This window comes from Trichinella spiralis (genome assembly GCF_000181795.1).
Source record: "Trichinella spiralis strain ISS 195 chromosome Unknown Scfld1557, whole genome shotgun sequence".
Taxonomy (NCBI): domain Eukaryota; kingdom Metazoa; phylum Nematoda; class Enoplea; order Trichinellida; family Trichinellidae; genus Trichinella; species Trichinella spiralis.
Genome location: NW_003528496.1, coordinates 2,450,892 through 2,477,333, shown reverse-complemented (window position 1 = coordinate 2,477,333; position 26,442 = coordinate 2,450,892). Strand labels below are relative to the sequence as shown.

The window sequence follows — 26,442 nt, the reverse complement described above, 5'->3', positions numbered from 1 at the left end:
TCAACAGGCAACAAATTTATTTACAAAAAGTGGGAGCAGATTTATATATATTCAGTAACGAACCGCGTTCTCTCCATTTTGCACCTTATCTGCTCTTTGTGCTTGACGTTCCTCTGATTTGTCTTATTTCATGGCTGACAATTTGCATTTGGTTTTAAATAAGCGAAATAACTATTATTTGGTGTATGAAGGTAGAGGTCACCTCCTGAAACACAAAATTTTGATGAAAAAGTTGATTTTCAATCGTGTAAGTAATAATTTATTATTGTAGTATTCCATTTTTATCAGTCAGCATTCTGATTTCTCATGTAGGTAAATAGTGGATGTAGGGGTGCAGTTTACACCAACCTCGAAGTAAACACTGTTTTGAGAACAGCACCGCATGCTGAGACAAGTTCCGTCGATAATTCAATATTGCATAAAATATAGAAGATGAACACTCTTAAACGCCGCGCAAGGGAAGAAACGAAACCAGTGCCGCAAATATATAGCGAAGAATACCGAAGTGCATCCACCAGCTTGGAAGCTGCTGGTCAGTTTCCAACATGCAAAAAAGCGAAAGCGGCAATGTACAGAAGCCAGGCCAAACGTTTTCCCCCACTGCTAGCAACACGCCAGCAAATGGAAATTCCAGCACAGTGGCGTGTGACAAAGTCGGGGCGGCAGTTATTGTTGTATAAAAATGTAAATAATTCTGTTTCAATATTTTGTACAGAAGAAAATTTGCGGGAATTGGCTGCACATTCTGTCTGGTGCATAGATGGAACATTTAAAATTGTTCCTGAATGGTACCAGCAGCTGTCACCATTCATATATTTAAAAAATCGAAATTAATTCCTCTTGTATATACTTTAATTGTTAGAAAAGACATAGTTGCTTATTGTTGTGACGGCGGCAGAACAGAATTGTACCTGCACATCTTACTAATATTTTTGTAAGCCAACACACCGTAGGGAAAACGTGACGTCAGATAAGCGGACACGGCGAAGTCAGTCGGTTGCTCTCTTAGCTACGGTTCCGCATTCTCGACTGTTGTTGTCGTATCCTACTCCGTTGTTTTTTTAAACAATAAATATTTAACCGTTGGTGATGGTTCGTAGCAATTTAGCGCTGACGAGCTCGGCAGTAAAGATGGTCCGGAATGGGTTAGGCTGCTCGAAGTACTAACCAAGTCGTCGAACGTGGAGACCTGGTTCGAACATATGGAGATGTACATCTGAGCCGCCGGTATAGCCCCGGAGAGACGAGCAGCCCTTGTCCAGTATCATACTGATGCGGAGGTGCGGGGCATAATGAGGGCCATGGACGTCCAGGAGACGGACGATTACGATGGCCTGAAGTCGACCCTGTTTGAAGCATTCGGGGTGCGCACCGGGCCAGAGAGGTTCGCCGAGTTTTTCCGGCGGAAACAGCAACGGGGTGAAAGCGTGCGGGTGTTCGCTGGTCACTTGCGCAGGCGTTTCCTGAGATGAGCGGATCGGCCGACAAGATCCTGCTGCAACAATTCAAAGCAGAACTCTCCACGGACACCATCAAAGCTGCCGTATTTCAAAGCGGGACGGATAGTTTCGCGGAGGCGATCGAATTTGCGGTCCAGGAAGAGCGCGTTTGGAGAGAGTTCACCACGCTCAAGGCGAACGTCTCTTCAGTCAAAACAGACGCTGATAAGGAAGACAAGTAGCCAGCCGTCGGGGTTACGGAAGCAACAGCCGCCTCGGTGAAGAAACGAAAGGAAGTGGGAAAAGAACTGGCGGAAGTGGTGCGGCAGTTGAAGGAGCTGCTGATGACGGACATCCCTGCGACTGCGAAGAGAGCGCCTCCCCAGCAGAGGATGACCCCTAACAGAATGCCGCTTTGGAACGTGTATCATGTAGAAATACGCACAAACAACCATTTAGAAGGGTGGCACTTTAGAATGAACCGGCAAGCAGGAAAACGCCACCTCAGCTTTTACGAACTGCTCCGTTTGCTGATCGATGAGCAGGGATCAACGGAAACGTTGATAGAGCAAGTGACATCAGGACGCGTTACCGCCAGTCATTTACGGGTAAAGAGCAACAAATATAAAGATGTGCAGTTGCGCATAACTGCACTGACGGCAGAATACGATAGCGGAAAGCGTACAATGGAGCAGTTCTTAAGAGCGGTGGCGTATGATGTTCCTGAGCCGGTGAATTTCTAAGGGCCACCTTTTTGCACTTTTATTTTGTATCTTCTTATTCTTCATACAGTTTATTTTTGTTTGTATTGTAATATATTACATTGCATTGTATTGTATTATACTTTTTACCACTGAATAAATTTTTACCATTGAAAATTACATTTAACTTCATCAAATTAGCAAATAAAGGAATAGAAAGCAAACTGAACAAGTTCAATAAAATGCTGAATAGTAAAGAAGCAATAAACCGAGTTAGCTTAAAGTGTTTAGTGAGCAAAAATTCAAGCACCGTTGCGCAATTGTTTGGAATTTTAAAGCAAAAAAACGTCAAATAAAGAAATTAAAAAACATGAAACATTACAGTCAAAAAAAGATACTGTATAAGAATATCATAAGAAATATAAAACTGTTACCACATAAATGACCAAAATTAATCATAAAAAATGAAATAACATGTATTATAAATAGCTTTTATATTAACTTCAAGGTAGTATATATCAATTATTTCGACAGCAAATGTAGCATCACAAAGCCAAATGTATAAAAAAATTAAGAGAATTACATGAACTATATATGAATAAAATACTGTATTTTTAAAAATTTTTTGAAGAAAAAATTCAAAACTGAAAAGTACCATAGACGTAAATATGTACATTTCAAAAGATGAATGATTTCCATTCATATTAACAAGATTTAAAATTAATTATTATAAAAACGGTCCTACTTGAAATAGCAATGTTTAAAAAGCAAGAATTGCATTACGGCTAAGTAACTGACAACTTGAAATTTCAAATTAGAAGTATATAATAATTAAATAAAAAATAAAAAATTTAAATTTATTCAGTTAAGCCCAACACAAACTATAATACAATAAAATTTTGAAATAACTAAAATCAAAAGAAAGCCACAGGCAAAATGTAAGAAAAGCAGGCACGAATGTGTGTCAAATTAAAAATACAGAATATTAATTTTAATAATCAGAAAAATACATTAATAATAATTTATTTCATTTTGAGAATAGGTTTAAAAAATTGTAATCTGAAATGCTTGAAGCGTACTACCATAAAACAAAGGGTGATGCAAATTAATGGATATGGATGACTACACAACAAGCAACAAAGTTTCAAATTCACATCTTCAAGGGGAAAGTAAAAGATGGCCAGTAAACAAGTTATGCATGATGTTAACATAATTAGGATGCAAAACAGTTTTCATGTTTAGAAGTTCTACGTTTATGAAAAAAAATTTTATTTCTTTATTTTTATGTTTATTTACTGTAAAATTTAAATGCATTATTTACTTCTGTATTTTTTAAAGTAAATAATGCATTTTTATTTTTCATATTTTTTAGTTTTTCAAATTTTTAATTGTACATACTTGATTATGGAAAAAATGATAGAAAAAGACTGGTAGAATTACTTTTTTCAATTTCATTTTTGTCATTTGCTTTTTCAATATCTGATTTCATTCTATGTAGTTGTTGTTAGCAATTATGTGTTGTGATCGATACTGTTATTATCAGTTATTGGTAATGAGTTAAAGCAGAATTGCGCAACGTTATAAAACTGTTTTCAGCTCATTATTGCGTAAAGAGTTTTAGTAAATAAAAATTTATTTAGATGAATGCATTAAAAAATATAGCACAAAGATGAAGTTTTATTAAAAGTTGTTTTGATCATTTATTGCCTATTTGATAGCTGTGCAAAATGATTGCAAATTCAAAACTGCGAAAAAAAATTTTCAAATAGTACAAGTGAATTTTAATTTATTAACAGTAGATATCACGTTATATGATACTAAAATTATAAATCCTTCAAAATGTTAGAAAAGGTTAATTTCAAATAGACATGTAATCGATCAATTAATTTAAGAAAAGATAAAAAATACATGAAATTATAAAACGGAGTATTAAATAAGTTTCTCCGATAATAATGATAAGTGAAAAAATGATTTCCGTGAGTATAATGAAAAAGATGCTGTACCGCTAATTTTCCACGTACGGCACGATGGTTAAGGGCACGCCGTTCAGAAATATCTCATCATAGCTCAGCAAATAATTAACAACTTGTATGTCCCTGAAGGTAATAATGGCAGATTTGGTTTTCAGTTTATTGTCTTCCGAAAGTTCAACTCGAATATCGATTTTATCAATGAAACCAAAATCTAAAATTTTGAAATCAGATGAAAATTGCACAAGCTTTCATTAAAAAAGTTGGTTTCTCTTACGTTTAAAACGCATAAACACATCGTTGTATCTAACGCTAATAGGAAGGTTCTTGAGAAGAATTTTTCTGGTTTGGGAAGTAACCGTTTCACGTCTGCTTTTCCTTGTAGTCACTTTCTAAAATAATATATGCAGCATTCAATGATATATGAACTAATTTATGATTTTAATTTTTCATTCTTCCGTTTACATTATTCGGTCTTTGACATGCCACTGAACCACGCATGGATTTTCCACTTCGAACCACTTCTGCCCAGGTATTACGTTCAGTTTCACCGTTTTTCTTCTCCATTTGACCACTAAGTTTTTCATCTTTATTACTGCTGTTTTTTTCTTCATGACTCTTTTTTTCATCTCCATTACTATTTTTAAATTTTTTTAATTCAAAAAACTGCTTCATCTTCAAACGGCGTTGGTCATTTTCACTGATGTCATCAAATTTCCATTCTAATGCATTCTGACTTTCATCGTCAAATGAATTATTGTCTGTTTTCTCCGACACCATCGCTTCATCAAATTCCATTTTTTCTGTTAATTATATTAGAATAAATAACAAATCCTGTCCTGCTTTAAAAATAAGCTAAAGATATACTTTCTGACGATGATGAGGAGGAAATGTCATTTAATTCCAAAGAAAAACTTTGCTTGTCAGTTGGAAGAGCACTGCTGCATTTCTCATCGCTTAACAAAAAGCATGTAAAAATAAATTTTGTAAAGGTATTTCAGATGGATCACTTACAGAGCAGATTTCACTGTTCCAGTCTCTTGATTTTGCGCAATTTCACAGCCATCAGTATTCTGTAGCAATTCTTTAACGTAATCAAAACAAAACCATTAATAATAGAATAAGAATCAGAAAATAAAACTGCTTTATCAAACTGAACCTTATATTAAAAGTGTATAAATTATAAAACTCAAAAGTCAATTCACAAATGGGTATTTCAAAAAAATAATAAGTGAAAAGGAAAAAATGAAAACAAAACAGTGAAATAAGAAATTACATTTAATTTTTGGTTATGGAAAGGGGTTTTACTATACTTATCAAATTTTATTTTATTTTTTTAACACTGAAATGTTGTGTGCAATTAAATATTTAAAAATAACAGTATAAACTGAAAATTACCTTTCTTTATGACAATTTTCTTGTCGATTCCGCTTCCGTTAACTCCATCAAGGAATTGAAACATTTCTTTTGTAATGTAGTAAGATGTCTTAGATTTTGCTTGAACTTTCAAAATTTGAGAGAACATCTTTTCTCCTTGCTTGTTTTTTATTTTCAACGTTCCCATAATCTAAAAATATAAGTAAAAAATATATATCTCATGTATCTCACAGATAAACAATAAAAATAAAATACCTGAATCAACAAAAGTTGATTTGTGAACACTTCTGTTTGACAATGGACTATTTTCACTTTTTCTACACCACTTCTGAATTCGTTTGCGGCGATATGTTCTCGAATTGCATCAATTCCATTAACTTCTTCCGAATTGCACATCAGCTCAGCATCAATGGAATAAAGTCTGTGAAGACTTTTCCCACCATTCGTCAATAAATCACTGTACTCCAATACCAACTCATTTGCAGCCTTAACGCTCACATCCAACGGCAATTGTTCACTGTTGTTGCCCATTTCCACAGTCTTTTCATTTACCGTAGCACTAGCTGGTTGACAATGCATAGTTGTGGCCAAAGCTAAATTATTCAAAATTATTTACAATCGAAATCAATCTTAATCACATGAAAGCTTACCAGTAGGACGAGAGAGAGAAAGTCGAGAGCGGCGCGTCCGTCGAAGTCCGAACGAGAGAATGAAGAAAGCGCTGATATACAACGCACAGAGTAAATGTGCCTTTTAAAGTGCTTACGTTTAATTTAAAATACAGTTGTTTTGACCTTTGTTTAAAGTGTCCTGAATGTCAAACTTTTATACAAAAATTAAAAATTATTTAAAGTAAAAAAAGTTATCTTAATGTGGGAATGAGGTTACAATTTCATAGTTATGATTGCATAAATAAAGAAATTTTATTATCCCTTTACTTATTATTATATGAAAATTATAAAAACAACATTATTAATATTATATTATAATAAATAAAAAATCTATAAATGGTAAATAATATAATTATTATTAAAAAACTTTTGATTATATATCTTGCAAAAATTAAGCATTTTAAAAGGCTGATTGTTTAGGCTTATATCACTAAAATATATTTAATCTTTAATTCTATTCAAAAGTGTATTATATACATATATATATATTCAAAGTTCTGCATTTTATTTAACTTAAACAAAGAATCAAATAATGCTCATAATTGTACTTGATTTTAACAATTGGGCATGTTCATACGATGTATTCTACAGTACGATTAATTCTCGTTTTGTCAAGTGTCAACAATAAAACTGGCGTGCGTTACTTCTTTGTTTTTGAGAATTCATTTGACTAGCCCAGGGAAGAAGGCTCTGTTAGGCATTTTTTAAAAATTAACATTGCTATTTCCTATTACGGTTTCATCTGTGTTTTCTTTGCTGAAAAATCTGTTTTGAATTTGCTCTTTTATGTTCGAGTGAGTTAATTCAACATTATTCTAGATTATAGTTTAAACTCGACTTTAATCTTGTAATAAGTTTTATTTTGTTATATTTTTTTTCTTTTGCTTTCCTGTTTCATACTGTAGTAATAGCTATATAATCTTAGTTCTTTAATGATTTGATTTCATTTTTGAAAGAACCTTAAATATTACCTTGACAATAAGTGATTATTCCCAGTCAGATTATAAATTCATCTATTAATTATTTAGTATTTTTGTTTTTTATAGCACTTTTGTTTCTTTTATAATTTTAAGTAATAATACAAACAGTGAAATAATATAATTGTTGTCGTTTGTCAGATTTTGATTGATTTGCCAGGATGTTGAACAGTAAACTGCATTTAGATTTTATGGGTACTTCAGAGCAGGATTCAAAGGGCGTTCGATCAATGTCAGTTGGAAACTTGCCCACTGAAACTTCTGAAGAAAAATATCAGGTGATTGATACATATCCAGAGTTAATTTTGCAATTTTCAGTTATTTGTATTTTATGAAATGCGGCAGCACTTAGTTTTTTCGAGACTGTTGTTGCTAGAAACATGTTGAAATGAAAAATACTTTTTTTTATATATACAATTATTAATTATCTTGCATTTTTTTGATTTTACATTTATATTTTAGGCACCTGCTACTGCATTGATGCTTGCTGGCTTAAGTCTCAACGAAACTCAAAATACATTGTCCGATATTTACCTAAAGCAAAGAGATAAAATTGTTGAGGTTTGATTGATTGATTTATCATTTATTATAAATAAGAAGCCAGTAAATAGTTTGGCAATCTGTAGACATTTCTATTGTGGTCAGAAAGTGATCAAGTTAACTGTATACAAGTTTTATTGTCTTGTATGAATCATCATCAGCATGGTTTAGTGAATTCTTTTTTAAAGCCAATGTTTCAAAGGGATTTTATCTCTCTTTTAGCAGGTAATTTTTGTTTTTGCCTTTTTTTCAATTTTCAAATATAATTTTTCTTTTTTTGTTTATTTCAGCTAAAGGTTTGCTTAACATAGCTGTGAAGGTGCTTTCGTATTTGGATGCCAAAACGCTCTCCATTGCTGAATATGTAAGTCGCGATTGGAGGCGCGTAATTGCGCAAGGTCATTTGTGGAAGAAGTTCATTGAACGTAAAGTACACAGCGATTCACTTTGGAAAGGTTTGGCCCATAAGCGTGGCTGGTACAAAAGCTTTGTTTTTTGTATTTTTCATTATTTTAATCAATTCTTTTTTAAGGATTGAACATATTGTTAGGACAAAGCCAGGTGGATATTCACAGTTGCATTGCTTTTACCGCAAGCTGTACAATCAAATTATCAAGGATATTGAAGTTGCAATTTTCTGCTTATACCGTTCAGTTCTACAGAATGTAACTTTTCTTGGCCTTTTTTAGACTATTGAAAGCAACTGGAAGCATGGTCGTTTGTTGCTTTATCGAATCAATTGTCGTTCAGATAATAGCAAAGGTGTTTACTGTCTTCAGTATGATGACAAAAAAATAGTCTCTGGTCTCAGAGATAATACTATAAAGGTGCGTGAAATTTATTGCAGCATTATTGAAATTTATCTACTTGGCATTATTTTCGCCATTCATGTTATTTTGTTCCATTTATTTTTGTGGTGATTTTATTATAGACCATGTTTTTTGTATTCACAAGTTATTTTTTGCTATTATTTATTGTTAGGGTGCTGTTGACCCATTTTTTGTGCACATTTGTACCAGACATAAGGTCATGTTCACCAGTAGTTTTAGTACAGTATATTTGAATAGCGCTGATTTCTGGAATTTAAGTACTTTTGTTCCAAACTTTTTTTAATAGAACAATGTATGTATAATCATAAATTAAGAACTGATATTTTTGTGTGTATTATTATTTTTAGATATTCGATTTTAAAACATTGAGTTGTATAAAAGTACTGACTGGTCACACGGGATCGGTTCTTTGTTTACAGTATGACGATCGAGTGATTATTAGTGGCTCGAGTGATTCAACAGTGAGGTATGGCATTGCGATTATTCTTTTTATATTTTTAAAAATGTTTTTTTTGAAGAGTATGGGATGTCAACACTGGCCATATGTTATGCTCTCTTATTCATCACTGCGAAGCTGTATTACATTTACGATTCCAAAATGGAATGATGGTCACATGCTCGAAAGTAAACAGCATATTACATTAGAATGTTTAATGTAATTTTGGCTTTTATTGATTTAGGACCGAAGCATAGCAGTTTGGGATATGGTTTCTCCAACTGTTATAAATTTGCGTCGTGTCTTGGTAGGCCATCGAGCGGCCGTTAATGTTGTGGATTTTGACGAAAAATACATTGTTTCAGCATCTGGTGATCGAACAATTAAAGTATGCATAATGTGATTAAATCATACATATATATTGTATATGTGCTTGTTTTCTATCTGTTTTTTTTAAACAAAGTAGTAATTAAGTTTGAAGTTATATTTAGAAAATTGTTTTTGATCTCAAATTAGAAACCAAGTAAATTGTAAACTGAAATCTGCTATGTTTATTAATTATTAGTGTGTCAAGTTGATTTCTTCAGTGTTATATAATGTTTTAGGTATGGAGTACTGATTCATGCGAATTTGTGCGCACGTTAAATGGTCATAAACGTGGCATTGCTTGCCTTCAATATCGTGATCGCCTGGTAGTTTCAGGAAGTTCTGATAACACTATCAGGTAATCATGTATGCGTCGTTAATAAAATAGCCGCGTGTGATAGTAGGGATGGAGATTTCAAATTGGAAGTGTTTTTTAGTTTATTTTATTTTTATTTGAGATATTATACTTTCTGTAGACTTTGGGATATTGAAAGTGGTATTTGTTTGCGAGTTCTTGAAGGGCACGAAGAACTTGTGCGTTGCATTCGTTTTGACAACAAGCGCATTGTATCTGGGGCTTATGATGGGTAAGATAATTTTTTTAATCATTGGTTATTTACTTTTTTTAAATGTACAAATTTTCAGTAAAATAAAAATATGGGATCTCCAAGCAGCTCTGAATCCTTGTTCCTCGTCTACTTCGTTGTGCTTGAAAACACTAGTGGTATGTAATGTATATAAATGAATATCCATTTATTATTTATTGTTTATTTTTGTTTTATTTTAAATGAACGTGGATTGCTTTTTCAGGAACACACAGGTCGAGTGTTTCGCTTGCAGTTCGATGAATTTCAAATTGTAAGCAGCTCACATGACGATACAATATTGGTTTGGGATTTTTTGAATTACAAAGCACAACCTACGACAGCAACACGCGCAATAAACCAGCGTAACGCTCAATGAAATAGTTCACTTGCATAACAAAGAGAAATTGTACATCCAGTGATCGAAAATGAGGAAAGTTATTTGATAGTGTCACAAATCGCCATTTATTTCAATATTAACGCTTGCCTGACTGGCAGTTGGAAAATTTTTATCCACACATGCCCATGCTATAAAAATCAACAATTTTTTTATAACATGCGTTCGTTATTTTCGTTTTTTTGAAAAATTTATCTTTTTGCCCCATTAAACAGATTTTTATTTTATTTTATTTTATTGTATGATGTACTTCACAAACAAAATATGAAGTAAGTTAATTAACAAACAGTTGTAATGAATAATGCAAAAAATGATTAATTTTGAAGAGACGCAAACAAATGAAAATAAATTTTGACGATTTTACGCAAGCATTTTATTTCAGTTTCAGAATTGCATCATTTTCATGACTCAAAATAGGAATAATAACTAATTCAGAATTTGACTGCTTTTCAAATACATTTTGAAATAGAGCAATGCTAGTTTGTTCAAAACTGAAATTTCAAATGTTCATACATACGTTAATTTAAAACATGAAGTTATCATTTTCTTATAATAGATCATTTGATATGATGCTATTAATTTTCAATGATATTATCACATTTATTGAAATATATATAAATGGAGTAAATTTGAAAAGGTTTTAATCAACAATGTTCTTAATGCTTTAAAAAAAGAGCAATTTGAACAAAATTTGAGGAACATTAAAGAAGTCTGTCCATCTGGTAAACAAAATAAAATGGCTTTTTAAAAGGAAGCATGCATAGCTTATATGCATATATGATATAGTATTCACAAATGAGTGATCTTTCTAGACGCTACGTGCTCAATATTTAAAATTTTAAAATAAAAGAAAACGTATTAACTTGTGAAATTACGTCAGTATGAAGTCAATTAGTCAATATTTCATTTTTATTTTCATTCTAAATAACACGTGTAAAATGATATTGCCTACCTTCTGCCATCCTTGACGCAGGAGGCAAATTCATGGGATTATTCACTGCAGCTGCAAAAGGAAAAAACGAATGTAAGCTTATGCGAAATTAATCAGACTGAATAATGCTTAAATAAATGAAAATTACAAACCGCATTCATTTGATGATTGACTTTTGACAGTGTTGCGAAAAGCACCGTTTGAACCGTATTCAATGTTTTGCAACAAGTTGTTAAGCAAAACTGCGGGAAAACATATTAAAAACTTATCAATCAATAAATGATATTTTTGCTGAATTACAATAAATCTGTCTGGTGAGTGACTATTACAAATCATTCAATACATTCTACATTCCAGATATCACCGTTAACAATTATAATTAAATTTTTGTATTTTTACCATGTTGATTATGAAAATGACATTTATTTTCCCTCATCACGTGCCGTTTTTTCACAGCGCGCTATATTACTTTTTCCACTACTGTACGTATGTAACACATTGTGATTTCTGTTTTAAAAGAGTGATAAAAGACATACACGTATAATGAGACCGTGAAGTAACAAAAAATGCCACCACGAAAGTATTTAAGCAGTCCAGACTCATCACCTTTGCGGCAGTTTTGTAGTGAAGAGCAAGAGGCAGAAAATAACAGATTTTGTGAAGAAGGCATATTTCGCATACTTTGGTATAAAGCTAGGAGGTCAAGATAAGTCTTGGGCTCCACATATAGTGTGTCACACATGTGTTAAGCATTTGCGGAAATGGAGCAAAAAACAGTGAAATCTCTTCCTTTTGGTGTACCTATGATGTGGCGGGAATCACAAAACCATGTTGATGATTGTTATTTCTGTCTTAGCAGTGTAAGAGGTTATGATGCAAAGAACGGAAAATGTATTTCTTACTGAAATCTTAGTTTATTGCAATTATTAAAATTAATTTGTAATTCAAAATAGTGTGAGTTGAACGACCTTGTTCGAGATCCAGGTCTCTCCAAACTCTGATCCAGACTGCAGTCAAAACATATGCTTGCTCAGGGAACAACAATTTCGATGTATAGGAAATGTGAAACTGAATTTACACCTTTTTTCGGAGAATAAGATTCAGTTGTCTATTGCAGTGACATTTCTGGATTGATGTTTCAGTTGGGTGCAGAAAAGTATGTCGCCAATGAATGGAAGTTGTTCATTGACTCCGCCAAAAAAAGCTTGAAGGGAGTTATCCCACACAATGGGAACACCTATGTTTCTGTTCCAACATCAAGTAGAAACTATTTTATTTTGTGCACAATAAAACTGTGTACGCCATTTTATGTGTTGTTCTATACAGAGTACTGTATTATACAATACGTGGATTCTCATGTACACATTGCGAAAGAACTGTATGTGATGAGAAAAATTCATTTGCATTTTTGAAATCTGTATAACAAAATTATTAACAATCACTCATAATTTAGTAAATCCAAGAGAAAAAGTTTCAATTTGTAGACATGTGTTATCAAGCAGGCTAACTTATATAATTCATTCCAGAAGGAAAGAATACTTATTTCTTTTTGTACCTTTAAAATAGCTTTATTAAAAATCATAACATTTCATACAACTAAAAATTTTTTCACTTTAAACATCTGAAATGGCTGTGTGAAATGTGACTATTATGATAAAAAATTGTCAATCAAAAAATGACAAAAATTTTCCTGTGCCATTATTATCAATAATAATTAAATAAAAATTATTTGAATTATCATTACAGAATTGTAGGGCTTTTTATTCATAAAATAATGAAAATAATGTTCATTGTTTTCTGCATAAAAGATGACTGTTTATTTAATTGAACTTCATTTTCATTAATTAAAATTAATCATACTGAACATATAAGCTCGTAAAGTGATACTGAGCGATTAATCAAGTTATTCATGAGATTTATTATTAACTTGTAATACTTGAAATTAGTTTTGGTATTTTAAGCGTGCAATTAAATACTAATAAATAATATTGACTTTATACGCGTAAACTATTAGGTATACCTGGTCCCTGTAGCTTGTTTTTACTTAAATTAAAAATCAGACAATATTGAATAAGTTTGTGTAATTTTACACAAATCTGGGTAAATATAGTGAATCAACTGCAATAAGCATAAATTCGACATCGATCACACAACATTCCCTTCAATATTTATTCAAGTCATACTTTAACAACTGATGCACGTTGCAACGAGAAAATTTCAAATCAAAAAGAAAAATCCATCATGAATACTGTAATTGTGAATTAACATAAATTTTCAACAGCGCTGTGCAAATTTATAAATCCTACTGTCTGCTGAAATTTATTTCCAGGAAAATATTTTTTCAGTATATCATTCAAAATTGGCATAATTATACCTTTCTTCAGACTTTTCAAAGTAGGATTCATATGCTGCAAAATTAGAGAAAACAACAGAGCACTGTCATTAGTGACGGGCGCAATACGCAGGTAATTTTTCAACCAAATCAACAAAACATTAAAACGAAATTTGCCCGATGCTGCAGATGGATGGGCCTTGGGATGGTGATTTCCCAAAATTTGCATTAAAGGGTATGGTTCACACAACATTTTTGTATATAAATAACACAAATTATTACAGTTTGCCAAATTCAGTTTAGACGGTTGCGGCGAAGCGGGACTTGGAAAGAAAGGAATAAATTCCGGTACAATGGCATAAATCATATACAACATGAAATTGAAAAAGCGGGGGTAAATTTGGCAAATCAAAAGAATTTTAGTTATAACTACTTCCAATGAATTACAATTATCAGTAATTTCAGATATAACATACTTTCCTATTATGTAGAAATAAAGAGTTTCGAAGTTATCAAATTTCTTATACATGTTCGGTAGATTGTTTATCATTTCTGATAAAGCTTCCCATGAATCTAAATTCAAACATTCATAAACTTTTAAGGATAAATCTGATGCACAGTTTTGCGATTTCATAGCAATGTCGTTAATGAAATTCAAACAATTTTCATAAAAAGCACGGCCGTCTATTAATTCTAGTGTAGGAAGCTTCAATTCTACATTTAAAGACTCCATAGCATTTGCAGTTGACAAGCAGCGATCATCTAATAAAGTAGGATTGATCTGAATGTGGTCAGTCTCCAAAGGAAAATCATTTACAGACTCCAAAACTGATTGAAAATCTACAAAAAACATTTAATTCTGAATTCATTTCATTAGTTATAAACCTTATCAAAAATGTACCTGCTTGTTTAAAGTTAGTTGCAATTTCACTGTCTGTTAATGGTTTAAGAATTTTTGTATCACGATTGGTTACCAACAAACCATCTGTAATGCCAGCAACTCCACTGATTACATCGCAATATTTTCCCCCGTTATCACTGAAGTAATCTGCAGTCAATTTATCAGTCAATTTAATAAAAAAATATGCTTCTTCGATGGACTTTTGACACACTTCCAATATATATCTGCTCTGCTCTTTAAAAATAGTGTTGTCCAAATCATCAGCATCTAAATGTTGCTTCGATTCTTGTTTACTGCTGAAGTTTTCTAGCGACTTAATAATATTCGATATGTTTTGATGAATTAATAAAAATTTGTCATTAATCGATTTCAACATCTTCATCAAAAGAAAAACATTGTCTTCAGAAAAGACGATACCAGATAACATTTTATCTGCAGATATGCTTTGTCTCATTCGAATTCTAATTGTTTCAGCATGCTTGTTTTTCTTGTCACAAATCAAAAATTCTTCAACCGATTTCTTATTACAGATACCAGGCATCTGATCAACTTCTGGTGAAGAACAATACCTTAACTGTTCCAAAAAAGATTTTTTTTTCTCAAGATATATTTTTTCAATTTCTACAAATCTTCTCTGAATCCGATTATTATAATCGCGTTTTTTTATATATTCTTCACGAGCTGCGTACATCAGCCATGCTTCATGTGAACTGATTCCTTCCTCATCGATTGCTAATGTGAAGAACAAATATGTGCAATTAAATGAAATATACATCATGAAAGAATTTATCATTAATTATTAAAAAAATTTCTATTTAAAATAAATATCATAAAATAGATAAATTGAAAAATAAAGAGAATTAATGCATGTAAAAAATATTCTTCAAAATTCTTTTAAATTCCGCTTACAACTCTTTTCATTACGACTGCAAATATCAGTGGTTGCACCATCGTCATCTGATTCAATCACAATATTACACAATTTATTTTCAACCGCATCATCATCCATGGCTTTTGTTGCTTTACTTACAATGCATAAAAACAGACAAAATATTTCTGTGATGTTCAAAAACAAACTTAACACGAATAAGAAAATGTCATACAGAAAAGGAAATTCAGGTATAAATACGATGTACTGTAAGCAATCACGAGAAATTGACTAACTGATCTTAATTATTATCTTCATCGTGTTTAATATTTGCATATTATGTGGAATATTTTAGCCAAAATTTATTTATTTTTATTTGAATGTTGTGTTTAGAAGAAAATACATATAAAAATAAATTATTTTCAAAATGTGGTTGCTGTGCATAGTGCAACAAAACAGGTTGAGTCCATGTGTAAATGAAGCAGTATTCAGTCATCTGAGTAGCCATGTAAGTCTAACAAAAGCTGATGAATAAGAAAACAAAAGGAACACGGATGAAATGCCGTAAGGAACGTTTACTTTATATGAGTTTGCTGAACAGCTTGAATTATTTATTACATATATATATATATATATACATATATTTTTGGTTTGAAGGTGTTGCCTTGCGTGATGAAATGCGTTTTACTGTTTGAATGCAATTTATAATCTTTGTTTTTAACATCATGTAAAAATATTTGAATTTTGTAAACCTTTTAGATTAACAATATAAATTATGGATATTATCGTGCATCTATCAAAACAACACTACTTTGAAGACTTTCCAATTTTCTGTTCCCTTATTGATCATTTGTTGAAGGAACTATGTGAAAATGGGCTTACAATGGAATTAAAATTAAAGGAAGAAAGCGTAAGTGATTTCTTTAATAAAAATTTGCATGAAATATGCTCGTTTTATAGCTGGAAAAATCCTTAAAACAGGTACGAGGAATCTATTATAAAAATATGTTCATTGCTCAAACTTTGCAAGCTGTAAAGCTGAAAACAGTAATTTACATTAAAAAATTAATTTGTTTATTCATTTTTGAAAGTAAGTTTGTAGACATATTCCCTTTTTTCACTTTTGGAATTAAACAATATAAAGAAAGAATTTCCTACGAACATCAGCATTTCCTATGAATTTGAAAAAGTACTACCGTTTGTCATTTTTTAATTAAACGTTGATGATAATTTTCTTAGATAGAAAAAGATTTATTAGAACGATGTATTAAAGAAATTATGGAATTTATCAGCAATTTAGAAAGAAAACTTTTTGCCATAACATCTGCAGCTAAAAAACCATTGTTCAGCATTACAAATGATGATGGTAATAAAATAGGATGAATTGAAATTTCTTATTTCTATAAGACGCTTAATTGAAATTCACCATACTACCTACAAAATTACAAACTGTAGTGATCATGGCGTGTACGATATTTTGTCAGAATTGCCAGCAATATTCCAAAGCTTTCTATGATCAATATTTTCATTTGATGAAACTCTGGCAGAAGTTAAATAAGGTAAAAAAATATCAGTTTATTACACCATCAATGGGTAAGTTCCATTGTTTTCAGCTATTTGATGAAAATCGAACTATTGGTTCGAATTTTCTCCAAATTTGCTCATCCCCAGAAAATAGCAAAACGTCGATGAAAATAAATCTACTAAACAACCATACAGAAAATCTTGCCGCCAAAAGAAAGTGAGTCAAGCTTTTCCTTATTTTTCGTTTTTGAAGAAAATTAACTCTTCAGATTAATACAGTACAAATTATCAAGCAAAATCTACACGGCGGATAAAATTCAATCTATCCAAAGACAATGGTAAGATGTAAAAATACTTATTTATTTATACGAATATTTTTATCTTGCTTATTTAAGTGCTGAATATGATGCGCAGACTGTACAATTAAAATTACAATTACTCAATAAAGAGCAAGAGTTGCAAGAATACAAACAGCTTATAAAAGATCCTAAATATGCAAAACTTTTTCAAGAATATAAAAAACTAAAAGAAGATACTAATTTATTACAATGGACTATTAAAGATATTTATGAAAATCATAGCAACTAATATCGCGCTAATTCACTGCATTCCTGAAATGTACAAGATACGCTTCTTTTCTATTCCTTAGTATTTATTTTTTTTCAAAATATGTTCTAAATTTCAAAACTGGTTTCAACTAGCACAAAACGAAATAAACAAACCATGTGAAGAATTTGATACATAACACTGTGGGAATATTAATTATTCTTTTACATTTATTTGTTAATTTCTTAATAAACTGGAATCATTTCAGGAAATTCATGAATACACTGAACATTGTTTTAAATCAATGTTGATATTTGCATATAAACATTCTAAATAAAAATTAAAACATAATTTCAGTAACAGTTGTTTTAAATCAAATCATTCTAGTTTCATTTAAAAAATATCATTAAGTAGATCCTTTTATAAAAGCAACAATAGCCCTGTAAGATAATGCCACTATTACAGCAGCTGCTGCAGGAATTAGCCAATTTGACCATGTTCTATTGGAAAATAGAAAAATGAAAAACAGTTAAAAAAGCATTTCTATCTTACGAATTGAATATCGATGGACTTGATTTTGTCAATGTCGCACTGCTCTGAAAAAATGAAAAGTAATCAATTAAGTCAAATTAATTATTTCTCAACATACCGTACGTTGAAAATGTTTATGCTCATTCTGAAATGCAGATACAAAAAAATAACATATTTTTGATTTAAAAAACATGAATCAGAAAAATACTTCAACAATATCTCCAATATAATATTGATCTCGCATCTCTCGTGCATCGTTAGAATGGCCGATATCTTCAAAACTTTCTGTTGCATCTCGGCCAGCTTGTTCCAAAAGTACTTCAATTCCACCTGGATGCTACAGTTCAAAATGATAATATTAAAAATAAATGAAAATTTCATATTTTTAAAATAATACTTCTTCCAAAAATTTTGTCACATCATAAACTTTATTTTCCATAATTAACCAAGTGGATTGTTTGCTGTTGTGCTCTTCCACTTCTTTCCGACTAAATGTTCGCTTTGCTGCCATTTCTTCAGATGAAAAATGATTATTAAAATTTAATGTAATAATAAAAACAAAACGTTATCAATGCGCATAAATGTTCTCACAAGTTAATACATATCAAAGCATTAAAAATCAAATGCCGTGATGTAAACTTAAATTTGAATATGAAAATGATGAACGCCCATTATATGTTGTTCAGTTTTATTCCAAAGAAGTTTCGATTGAAATATACAAACGTAAAATGTGAAAATAATGATGGATGTAGTAGCAATATAAAATATCTACTGTAGTTGAACGTTGAAGAACGTGCACAGCTGAGAAGAGACTACCATCACCCTGCATCCTATCTACCATCAAACAGACTATACAAAAAGAAAAGCAAAAGAACTTGCTACAGCATTTGTTACACAATGGAATTGAAATTAACGACTGTCGGCTGCCGTACACTGTTTCCAATTGCAACCCAAGGCGACAGCAAACAAACAATCTAACCCCAACATGACCCAACAAGGAAGTTCACTATACGTATATCCATATTTATATATAATTATAAATTAAAACATCAATCAAAGATCGCTGACGACAAAAACAGGGGCTTCCAAAAGTCAAAAGATTTTGTATTTTCATTGAAGTTTGTCTGGAATAAAAACTAAACAAGAATAATAGACGTATGACAACCGTAAATAATAGAAAAAACAAAGCTTTCGTTCGTTACAAAAATAAAAAAAACACTTTCAATCCATTAGAATAAAATATTTTGTTTATTTATACGTATATAAAATATATATTTATTGTATTTAAATCGAATGAAAATAGTAAATTATTCTTTTTAAAGTGAATTTTACAATGTATCACATAAAAAGGAAAATTTAAACTAAAATAAATTTGAATTTACGTGCACTGGAATCCATAACAACATTTACATGATGCACAGAAAGTATGATGTCTAGTATAAATTCAATAAATGAAAGAAAGTAACGGTCAAGGCAAACTTCAATCTACAACCATACATATATACAGATATACATATAAATATATAACTGTAAAAATAAGAATCACTAAATTAGCCGAATTTTGTAATTAAATAATATAAGCCTTTAAACAATACTTCAACGCAATAGTGTTGAATAATAACAATTATTATTCACAAATTTTTTAATAAGAATAACTTACAGCCGACCTTGAATAAGTTACTGTAAATGTTTCGACCGTTAACAATTATCAAGTAAAAATGCAATTTGTATTAAATTTAATGAAACAAAGCAAAAAACGGCATTATAATATTTATATAACTGGCATTTTAATAAATAGCTTTGCATTTGGTTTTGTATTGCAAATATTTATGCTTATTAATTCATGTTTATTATGCATTTATGCTTACCAATATGCAACTTTTAAAAATGATTTAAAAATTAAATAAACATCAAGTTGCATTGCATTTTTTACTTTATGGCTATCCATATATTTACGCTGGTATATTCTCATGAAATTTTATTTTTCGCACAAAATTTCATACAAATTACACTGAATTAAAAATCATTAACATACTGGTAGATTTTACATCGTTTTAAAATTTATTACTCATCATAAATGAAATCATAGTTTTTTTATTACAGAATAACTAAAAGGAACATGTACAAACATGATAAATAATAAATATTTGTTTAAATATTTTAATTATTTTTTTATTATCACTCCTTATCAAATATGTTGAACTTTTTTATTTTATGACACAGCTTGATTTTCAGATATACTTTCACCTATAGAATTATTTCTAAATAGTTGAATTATGGTAATTTTTAATGGTTGTATATTTAAAATATCTTCTTTATAATATTAAACTTTATGTTTTGAATTTTCTGTTTAATAATAATGTGTTCTTTTTATTTAAGAAATGGGTACGATTTGTCAAACAACTCTACTAGCAGGATCCTTTTTAGTTTTTCTCTATGGCATTGTACCACTACTTTTATATCTGTTTCCAAATATTGAATTATCATTGATCTTTATGTCAGCTGTGAATTGGCCTTTTACTAATTATAGTGATCCTCGAGCTTATGGAGTGAAATATGATAGCAGAAATTTTTATCTGACTAGTTCTGATGGTATTAAATTGGGCGTATGGCACATGTTGCCAAAATCACTTCATGAATCGTCTGTTCTCAATGAAAAAGAATTTGGTACTGTTTTTGATGATGAACGTTATCCAGTTGTTTTATATTTTCATGGAAACACATGGAGTCGCTGTGCTAGTCATCGAATTCAATTATATAACATTTTTACAGAGTTGAATTATCATGTTGTGGCATTTGATTACAGAGGCTTTGCTGATTCTACTGGAAGTGCTTCGGAAGAAGGTATGAACAAAGATGCACATACGGTTTATCAATGGATAAGAACTCATTCAAATCGAACTTCAGTATTATTTTGGGGTCATTCTCTAGGTACTGCTGTTGCTACTCGGTTTGCTGCCGATCTTTGCTTATCCGGCAATTGTCCACTTGGATTAGTTTTAGAAGCACCATTTAATAATATGTTTGATGCTGTAAAAAATCATCCATTTACATCTATGTATCGCTGGCATCCATGGTTTGCGGAAATATTCACATATCCACTTTTGAAATACAATGTCCATTTTAAATCGGATGAGCATATAAAAAATGTTTATTGTCCAATATTGATTTTACACGCAGAAGATGATAACATTATTCCTTCTCAACTAGCAAGGCAACTTCATGAAGCGGCTCTTTCTGCTGATCGAGATTCCACATTTAAAGAATTTAGTCGTACGAAGAAATATGGTCATAAGTTTATTGTTCGTGAACCCGAACTGCCAACGATTACTAAAAATTTTGTCAAAAAGTGTACATCTGGGATATGATTTCGGTAAAATGTCTTAATGCATGAATTTCAATCTGCGTAGCTTTATTTTCTCATAATATTGTTTTTTTTATTTTTTAAATATATTTTGTTTTGACAATTAAGTGAATATTATTTTTTGCAAGATGCATATGAATTTGTTTAACAAGATTTCAGTTTTCATTATTTCATTCAATGATTTCGATCTCTAACTTTTGATTTTTCAAAATGCCACGATGATATTTATGTTCCAAAAAAAAAGAATGAAGTTTTCATCACACCCTTTGCATTTATTTATCATGTGTCTTTATCAATGAAAAATGTATGAAAATGACAGTTTAAAATTATTTATTCTCCATTCGGAATGTTTGAACAATCAGAGTGATTTGTTCCTTTGATATTCAATTCAAATATGGCGTGATAAAAGTTTTCAGTAAATTCCATTTTATTATTTTTTTCGTGAAAAATATTTATTTAGAAATGTACTTGAGTTATAAACTATCAGCTAAAGCGTGTAAAAATGTTGCAGCATTATTTTGCAAAGCTACGTTTAGCTGGTATTTTTTAAATTTATTTTAAAAAAATACTTAATAAAGTTAGTTACATTCATTTGGTCAAACTGATAATTAGCAAGAATTATATGACGATTATTTTTAAAAGAAGCAATTTTGCAGAAGCCTTTGCTTCGTATAATGACGTTAATGCTGATTTTAAAAATTCTCTTAAAATTATAAATAAAACTGAAACGTTAATAAAATGTCATACTCACATATATGAAAATTTATTAGTTTGCTACTTTTCATTAATAAATTTTATTCAAATTAATACGTTTTACAAGATATAGATAACATTAACAGAACTGATTTTAACTTTTAACTAGATTACGCTTTCAAATTTAGAATTAACATATAACAACGGATTAATTAAAATGCATAGTTAAAAGACATAAATAATATATTTAGGTTTTATGAATTATTTATTTATTTTGATAAAATTTCTTTCAAGATTTTTTGAAATATTGCAATGAAAATACTTGCATTCATATTGTATACTGTAGCTTTCATATTTTGTTTAGAAATTTTTATATACCCATTTAAAGTGATTTATAATTTTTCATGAAATGAATGTCTTGTTAAATGTCAATGCTATTCAAAATATATATGAATATCTTATTTATTTTTTCTTAATCAATGTTTTGTAATCGAAGATTAATATATTGTATTGTATTGTATTGTATTTTTTGACTTTCTCTTTATCCTACTTTTTCAAGTTTGCTTATGCCACTTTCATTTTACTCACATTGTAATAGCATATCATATTTTCAACTGAATAACTATTCAAGACAAGAGAAAAAGTTACATGAGGTTGTTTGTCGCTTTTACAGGTTTATTTTACAAAGTTATAGTGTTTATAATTCAGTTTGCAGTATTTTACAGATTGCATTGTATTGCAGATTCGTTTTATAATTATTTAATATACTTAAATCATATATAAGTTAATTAAATTCAATGTGAATAATAAAAATAACGAAAGGTTTATTTCAAATATTTTATTGTTATTCATTTTTTGTTATTTCAGTTCAAAAATTGATATTGATATTGATATAGATATAATGGCTTCCTGAGAAAGATTTGGATTTAAGAAGGAAAATGTCAACTAAAGAATTTTTCTACATATGCTTAGCCATTTTACTGCGCACGATATTGTCGCTTTGTGGTTTAGTCGAATTTTTAGAAACTCGTGTTGAAATTAGCACTCCGTTTAATAGCTGGATAAGAGGTATTTTTATTTTTTCTGATTAAAGTTGTTTGATGAATTTTATTTCAGTTAAAGAAGCTTTTGCATTGCAAAATGCTGGATTTTCACCATATGCTGGAGATGCTGTTCATTGCGTAGGTGAATTATTTTCAAATTCATTTGTTCATTCATAAGATTATTATAGAATCCCATACTATTGATCATGTTTAACTTTATTGATCGCAGTGCATCTTGGTTTACGCCATTCTTGTTTTGCGTAATCAAAATTTTGTTCTTAACTACGTATTATTTTAAAACCAGCGACATTATTGATATTTTTAGCTTTTGGATATTATTGCAGCGTTTTTATTATCCAATGCAACTTACTTGTATCGTTTGAAGAAAGTATGTTGTTGTTTTTTTTAATAATTTTATTATCTGTTTATTTATGATTTTAGCATTCTACTGAAAATTTGCAAAAATCCCAGTTTGCCCCGAACACTAAGCATCTTTTTCTGAATGAAAATGAAAATACGAAAATGTCCCAGCTTGTATTTTTATGGTACATAATTTTACATTAGATATTTTGTAATAAATCAACACGCTTGTTTTTTAGCTATTTATTTAATCCTGTTGTAATACTGAGCACAGTTGCAAAAACAACATCTACGATCACGAACTGTCTTTTGTCTTGCGTATTGTTTTGCTTTATCCAAAGTATGATAACGATATAAAATTTCTACTTTGCATTATTTTTACTTTATTATTGTTGTTTTATTTCTAGGGAAGTCTGTGCTTTGCATATTTTTTCTCACCATGCTTCTGTTTGTCGATGTTTATTTTGCTACTCTGATTATACCTGTTTTCTTATTTATTTCACAAGTATGTTTTGATTTTATTGCAGAATCATGCTTATTGTGTGTTTATTTGTTTTCGATTTTTTATGCAGGATGGGCATTTTGATTGGAAAAGAGTGATGTATTTAAATTTATTTTTCCTCCAATGTTTGGGCTGTTTTGCTTTGCTGTCGTACTTATGTTTCGGAGATTGGTCATTTCTGAACAGCACCATTGGGGCAGTGTAAATAGCAACAGCAAGCAACATTCGGGGCGATTTTTTACCTTTGATTTTAATTTCAGATTGACTTTATCCGACTTGACCCCAAACTTTGGCCTTTACTGGTATTATTTTGTGGAAATGTTTGATCATTTTCGACTATTTTTCTTGTTCGTCTTTCACCTCTGCCCTTTCATTTATACAATTCCATTGGCTATTAATTTAAGGTAAAAAGGAGATTATTCATTTTTTGTTTCATCTACAGCTTCTTGCACAAATTAAATGTTTGAATATTTTTAATTTATTCTCTTTTATTCCAGGAAAGATGCTTTTTTTCTCATTTATATACAACTGTTGATAACTACTTTGTTCAAATCTTACCCCTCAATAGCCGACTTTGCCGTTGCATACAGCCTGGTACCTTGTTTTGCTCATTTATTTCGTTGTAAGTATTTCATTGAAATAGTTGAAACTGATCATAATTCATTATAAATTTAATGTAATGCTATAAAACTGTACAATATTTCTATATATACATGCATGCGTACATATACATATATATATATATATATATATATATATTGCATCACGTGAAAGCGAAATAAAATTTATTAGAATTGTCAATGCGGTGAAAATATTTTTTCAATTTCATATATTTTTTCTTGTAATTTAGATATGCAATATAGATATTTGATATTGTTCACGTGGTTTACTTGCATGGTATTGAGTCCTGTAATGTGGTATTTATGGATTGACCAGGGTTCAGCGAATGCGAATTTTTTCTTTGCTGTTACTTTGGTCTATCTAGTTGCGCAAGTAAGCTAGCTTCTCAAGTAAGAGTATTTAATGAAAAAAATGTTTATTTTATTTATTTATTTTCAGGTATTTTTAATTAGTGACTTTCTTCAAGCACATTTTAAAAGATGCTTTTGTCTTCGTCACGGTGAAAGCATGCTAATCGATGGCGAAAATGGAGTATACGTATTGGAATGATGAAAATTGATTGTGTAAATTAAATATGTATAAATTATTAGAAATAAATTTTGAATTGTCCGTCTTGTGCATTTTAAAGTTAAATTTAAAATTTCGAAAGTTTAAAGTGCTTTAAAACATCCGCTTTCACAGTGAATGGGAAAAAATTCGTTGATCTTTATTGTTGTGTTGCTCGCGTGCATGCAGGATGGGTTCTCGTCTGTTGAAAATTTCCAACACAGATTTGGCTCCTAGTCTGCTGATGTTTGCCGTCTATTTGTTTATTTTGTTGGTTTGTGAAAGATATTTAAATTTTTGCATGTTGGGCGGTATTGTCTTGTTTTTGCTGTCAATGCCGTTTCTCGAATGGGTACACATGCAACGAATCAATTTTGGTCGCGTGGCGATGCGTGCATTTTTTGACGAACTAAATTTGCTCAGCTTGCCACGCAGCAAAGGGATACGCTTTGACTGCTGTGCCCCGATAGAACCACCAACAATGTGGATTGACGATAAGGTAAAAACAATGGTAAACAACAAATAACGATTTAATTTAAATTATTATTCATTTTAGAAAGAAGAGAATATTCCTGACGCTTGTCAATCGCAAACGTTCACTTCCACATGGCGGTCTGAAAATGCAACTTCCACAACTGACAAAGTGAATACCACCAACGTTGTAACATCGTCTGATATGGTGGAACAAAAGAAGATGGATTTTGAACGAAAACGCGCTGAGCATTATGCTAATGAGGCGATCATTGCCCGTCAGTACTTCAACGAAACTTTTCCCTCGAATAACCACCTTACAATTAAAGAATCTTCAAAAGATCTTCAATCCACCAGTGCAGACGACAAAAAAGGCAAAAACAAGCAGGTAAACTATTTTCATTTCCATTCTCTTTATTAAAATTATCTTCAGTTATTTATCTTCTTTTTTCTTCTAATGAACATAAATCGAGATGGAATTAAAATACAAAATAACCATGTATTTAGAACATTTTTCTATCATGCTTTTTTCAATTGACAAATAATTTTATATTAAAATTATCTCCTAATTTATTCATTTTATATTTATAATAAATTAAATTATAATAATTGATGAGAAGGAATTTACCGTTGTCTACTTTAAGGTATATTGGAACATGATGATGAAAGTAGATGTTTTAAGAATTGTCATTTTAGAATGAGGAAGATCTGCCAAATGAGGCCGCTGGAAAGGAAGATAAACCTGAAGATTCCGAAAAATTATAACTAACTTGCTTACATTCACATATTAATTTTCACTTAAATAGTAGTTCAGTTTTAAATTTTATGTAACTTTACTTCTTTATCGGTACTGTTAAAAAATATGTTTTAGTATCTAGAATAATTTAAATAAATTTCAAATTTTACTTCACTATTTATTGA

General features: G+C 30.4%; 12 protein-coding genes across 12 annotated transcripts; 7 read left to right on the top strand and 5 right to left on the bottom strand.

Moving 5' to 3' along the window:
- Window positions 1–432: 432 nt before the first annotated feature.
- Window positions 433–1,065, top strand: Tsp_05217 (hypothetical protein). The gene is made up of 2 exons (XM_003369759.1): window positions 433–684; window positions 940–1,065. The coding sequence occupies exons 1-2, from the start codon at window positions 433–435 to the stop codon at window positions 1,063–1,065; spliced, it is 378 nt and encodes a 125-aa protein (XP_003369807.1).
- Window positions 1,066–1,146: 81 nt separating this feature from the next.
- Tsp_05216 (conserved hypothetical protein) lies at window positions 1,147–1,533 on the bottom strand. Its single transcript, XM_003369758.1, has one exon. It carries the CDS (start codon window positions 1,531–1,533, stop codon window positions 1,147–1,149), a length of 387 nt encoding a protein of 128 aa, XP_003369806.1.
- Window positions 1,534–1,846: 313 nt separating this feature from the next.
- Window positions 1,847–2,182, top strand: Tsp_05215 (conserved hypothetical protein). Its single transcript, XM_003369757.1, has one exon. It carries the CDS (start codon window positions 1,847–1,849, stop codon window positions 2,180–2,182), a length of 336 nt encoding a protein of 111 aa, XP_003369805.1.
- Window positions 2,183–4,145: 1,963 nt separating this feature from the next.
- On the bottom strand, window positions 4,146–6,066 carry Tsp_05214 (NTF2-related export protein 1). Its single transcript, XM_003369756.1, has 8 exons — window positions 5,743–6,066; window positions 5,509–5,677; window positions 5,125–5,194; window positions 4,978–5,066; window positions 4,778–4,913; window positions 4,576–4,747; window positions 4,388–4,502; window positions 4,146–4,324 (listed from the first exon to the last, which is right to left on the bottom strand). The coding sequence occupies exons 1-8, from the start codon at window positions 6,064–6,066 to the stop codon at window positions 4,146–4,148; spliced, it is 1,254 nt and encodes a 417-aa protein (XP_003369804.1).
- A 1,260-nt stretch (window positions 6,067–7,326) lies between these two features.
- Window positions 7,327–10,270, top strand: Tsp_05213 (F-box/WD repeat-containing protein 1A). Its single transcript, XM_003369755.1, has 14 exons — window positions 7,327–7,413; window positions 7,598–7,696; window positions 7,864–7,900; window positions 7,966–8,152; window positions 8,208–8,340; window positions 8,365–8,502; window positions 8,657–8,728; window positions 8,853–8,971; window positions 9,024–9,129; window positions 9,186–9,329; window positions 9,547–9,665; window positions 9,766–9,894; window positions 9,953–10,031; window positions 10,118–10,270. The coding sequence occupies exons 1-14, from the start codon at window positions 7,327–7,329 to the stop codon at window positions 10,268–10,270; spliced, it is 1,602 nt and encodes a 533-aa protein (XP_003369803.1).
- Window positions 10,271–10,342: 72 nt separating this feature from the next.
- On the bottom strand, window positions 10,343–11,961 carry Tsp_05212 (conserved hypothetical protein). Its single transcript, XM_003369754.1, has 5 exons — window positions 11,756–11,961; window positions 11,659–11,726; window positions 11,372–11,461; window positions 11,241–11,291; window positions 10,343–10,419 (listed from the first exon to the last, which is right to left on the bottom strand). The coding sequence occupies exons 1-5, from the start codon at window positions 11,959–11,961 to the stop codon at window positions 10,343–10,345; spliced, it is 492 nt and encodes a 163-aa protein (XP_003369802.1).
- A 391-nt stretch (window positions 11,962–12,352) lies between these two features.
- Window positions 12,353–13,913, top strand: Tsp_05211 (conserved hypothetical protein). Its single transcript, XM_003369753.1, has 3 exons — window positions 12,353–12,597; window positions 13,397–13,469; window positions 13,836–13,913. The coding sequence occupies exons 1-3, from the start codon at window positions 12,353–12,355 to the stop codon at window positions 13,911–13,913; spliced, it is 396 nt and encodes a 131-aa protein (XP_003369801.1).
- On the bottom strand, window positions 12,555–15,461 carry Tsp_05210 (conserved hypothetical protein). The gene is made up of 4 exons (XM_003369752.1): window positions 15,362–15,461; window positions 14,453–15,184; window positions 13,594–14,391; window positions 12,555–12,634 (listed from the first exon to the last, which is right to left on the bottom strand). Exons 1-4 carry the CDS (start codon window positions 15,459–15,461, stop codon window positions 12,555–12,557), a joined length of 1,710 nt encoding a protein of 569 aa, XP_003369800.1.
- Window positions 15,462–16,095: 634 nt separating this feature from the next.
- On the top strand, window positions 16,096–16,703 carry Tsp_05209 (conserved hypothetical protein). Its single transcript, XM_003369751.1, has 3 exons — window positions 16,096–16,230; window positions 16,281–16,367; window positions 16,560–16,703. The coding sequence occupies exons 1-3, from the start codon at window positions 16,096–16,098 to the stop codon at window positions 16,701–16,703; spliced, it is 366 nt and encodes a 121-aa protein (XP_003369799.1).
- Window positions 16,704–17,796: 1,093 nt separating this feature from the next.
- On the bottom strand, window positions 17,797–18,432 carry Tsp_05208 (cytochrome b5). The gene is made up of 5 exons (XM_003369750.1): window positions 18,319–18,432; window positions 18,130–18,258; window positions 18,040–18,066; window positions 17,943–17,986; window positions 17,797–17,890 (listed from the first exon to the last, which is right to left on the bottom strand). Exons 1-5 carry the CDS (start codon window positions 18,430–18,432, stop codon window positions 17,797–17,799), a joined length of 408 nt encoding a protein of 135 aa, XP_003369798.1.
- A 1,870-nt stretch (window positions 18,433–20,302) lies between these two features.
- Window positions 20,303–21,289, top strand: Tsp_05207 (abhydrolase domain-containing protein 12). Its single transcript, XM_003369749.1, has one exon. The coding sequence runs from the start codon at window positions 20,303–20,305 to the stop codon at window positions 21,287–21,289; it is 987 nt and encodes a 328-aa protein (XP_003369797.1).
- A 1,627-nt stretch (window positions 21,290–22,916) lies between these two features.
- Tsp_05206 (GPI transamidase subunit PIG-U family protein) lies at window positions 22,917–26,286 on the top strand. The gene is made up of 10 exons (XM_003369748.1): window positions 22,917–23,046; window positions 23,095–23,163; window positions 23,347–23,409; window positions 23,789–23,886; window positions 23,954–24,084; window positions 24,144–24,287; window positions 24,381–24,505; window positions 24,734–24,876; window positions 25,607–25,909; window positions 26,218–26,286. The coding sequence occupies exons 1-10, from the start codon at window positions 22,917–22,919 to the stop codon at window positions 26,284–26,286; spliced, it is 1,275 nt and encodes a 424-aa protein (XP_003369796.1).
- The last annotated feature ends 156 nt before the right edge of the window (window positions 26,287–26,442 follow it).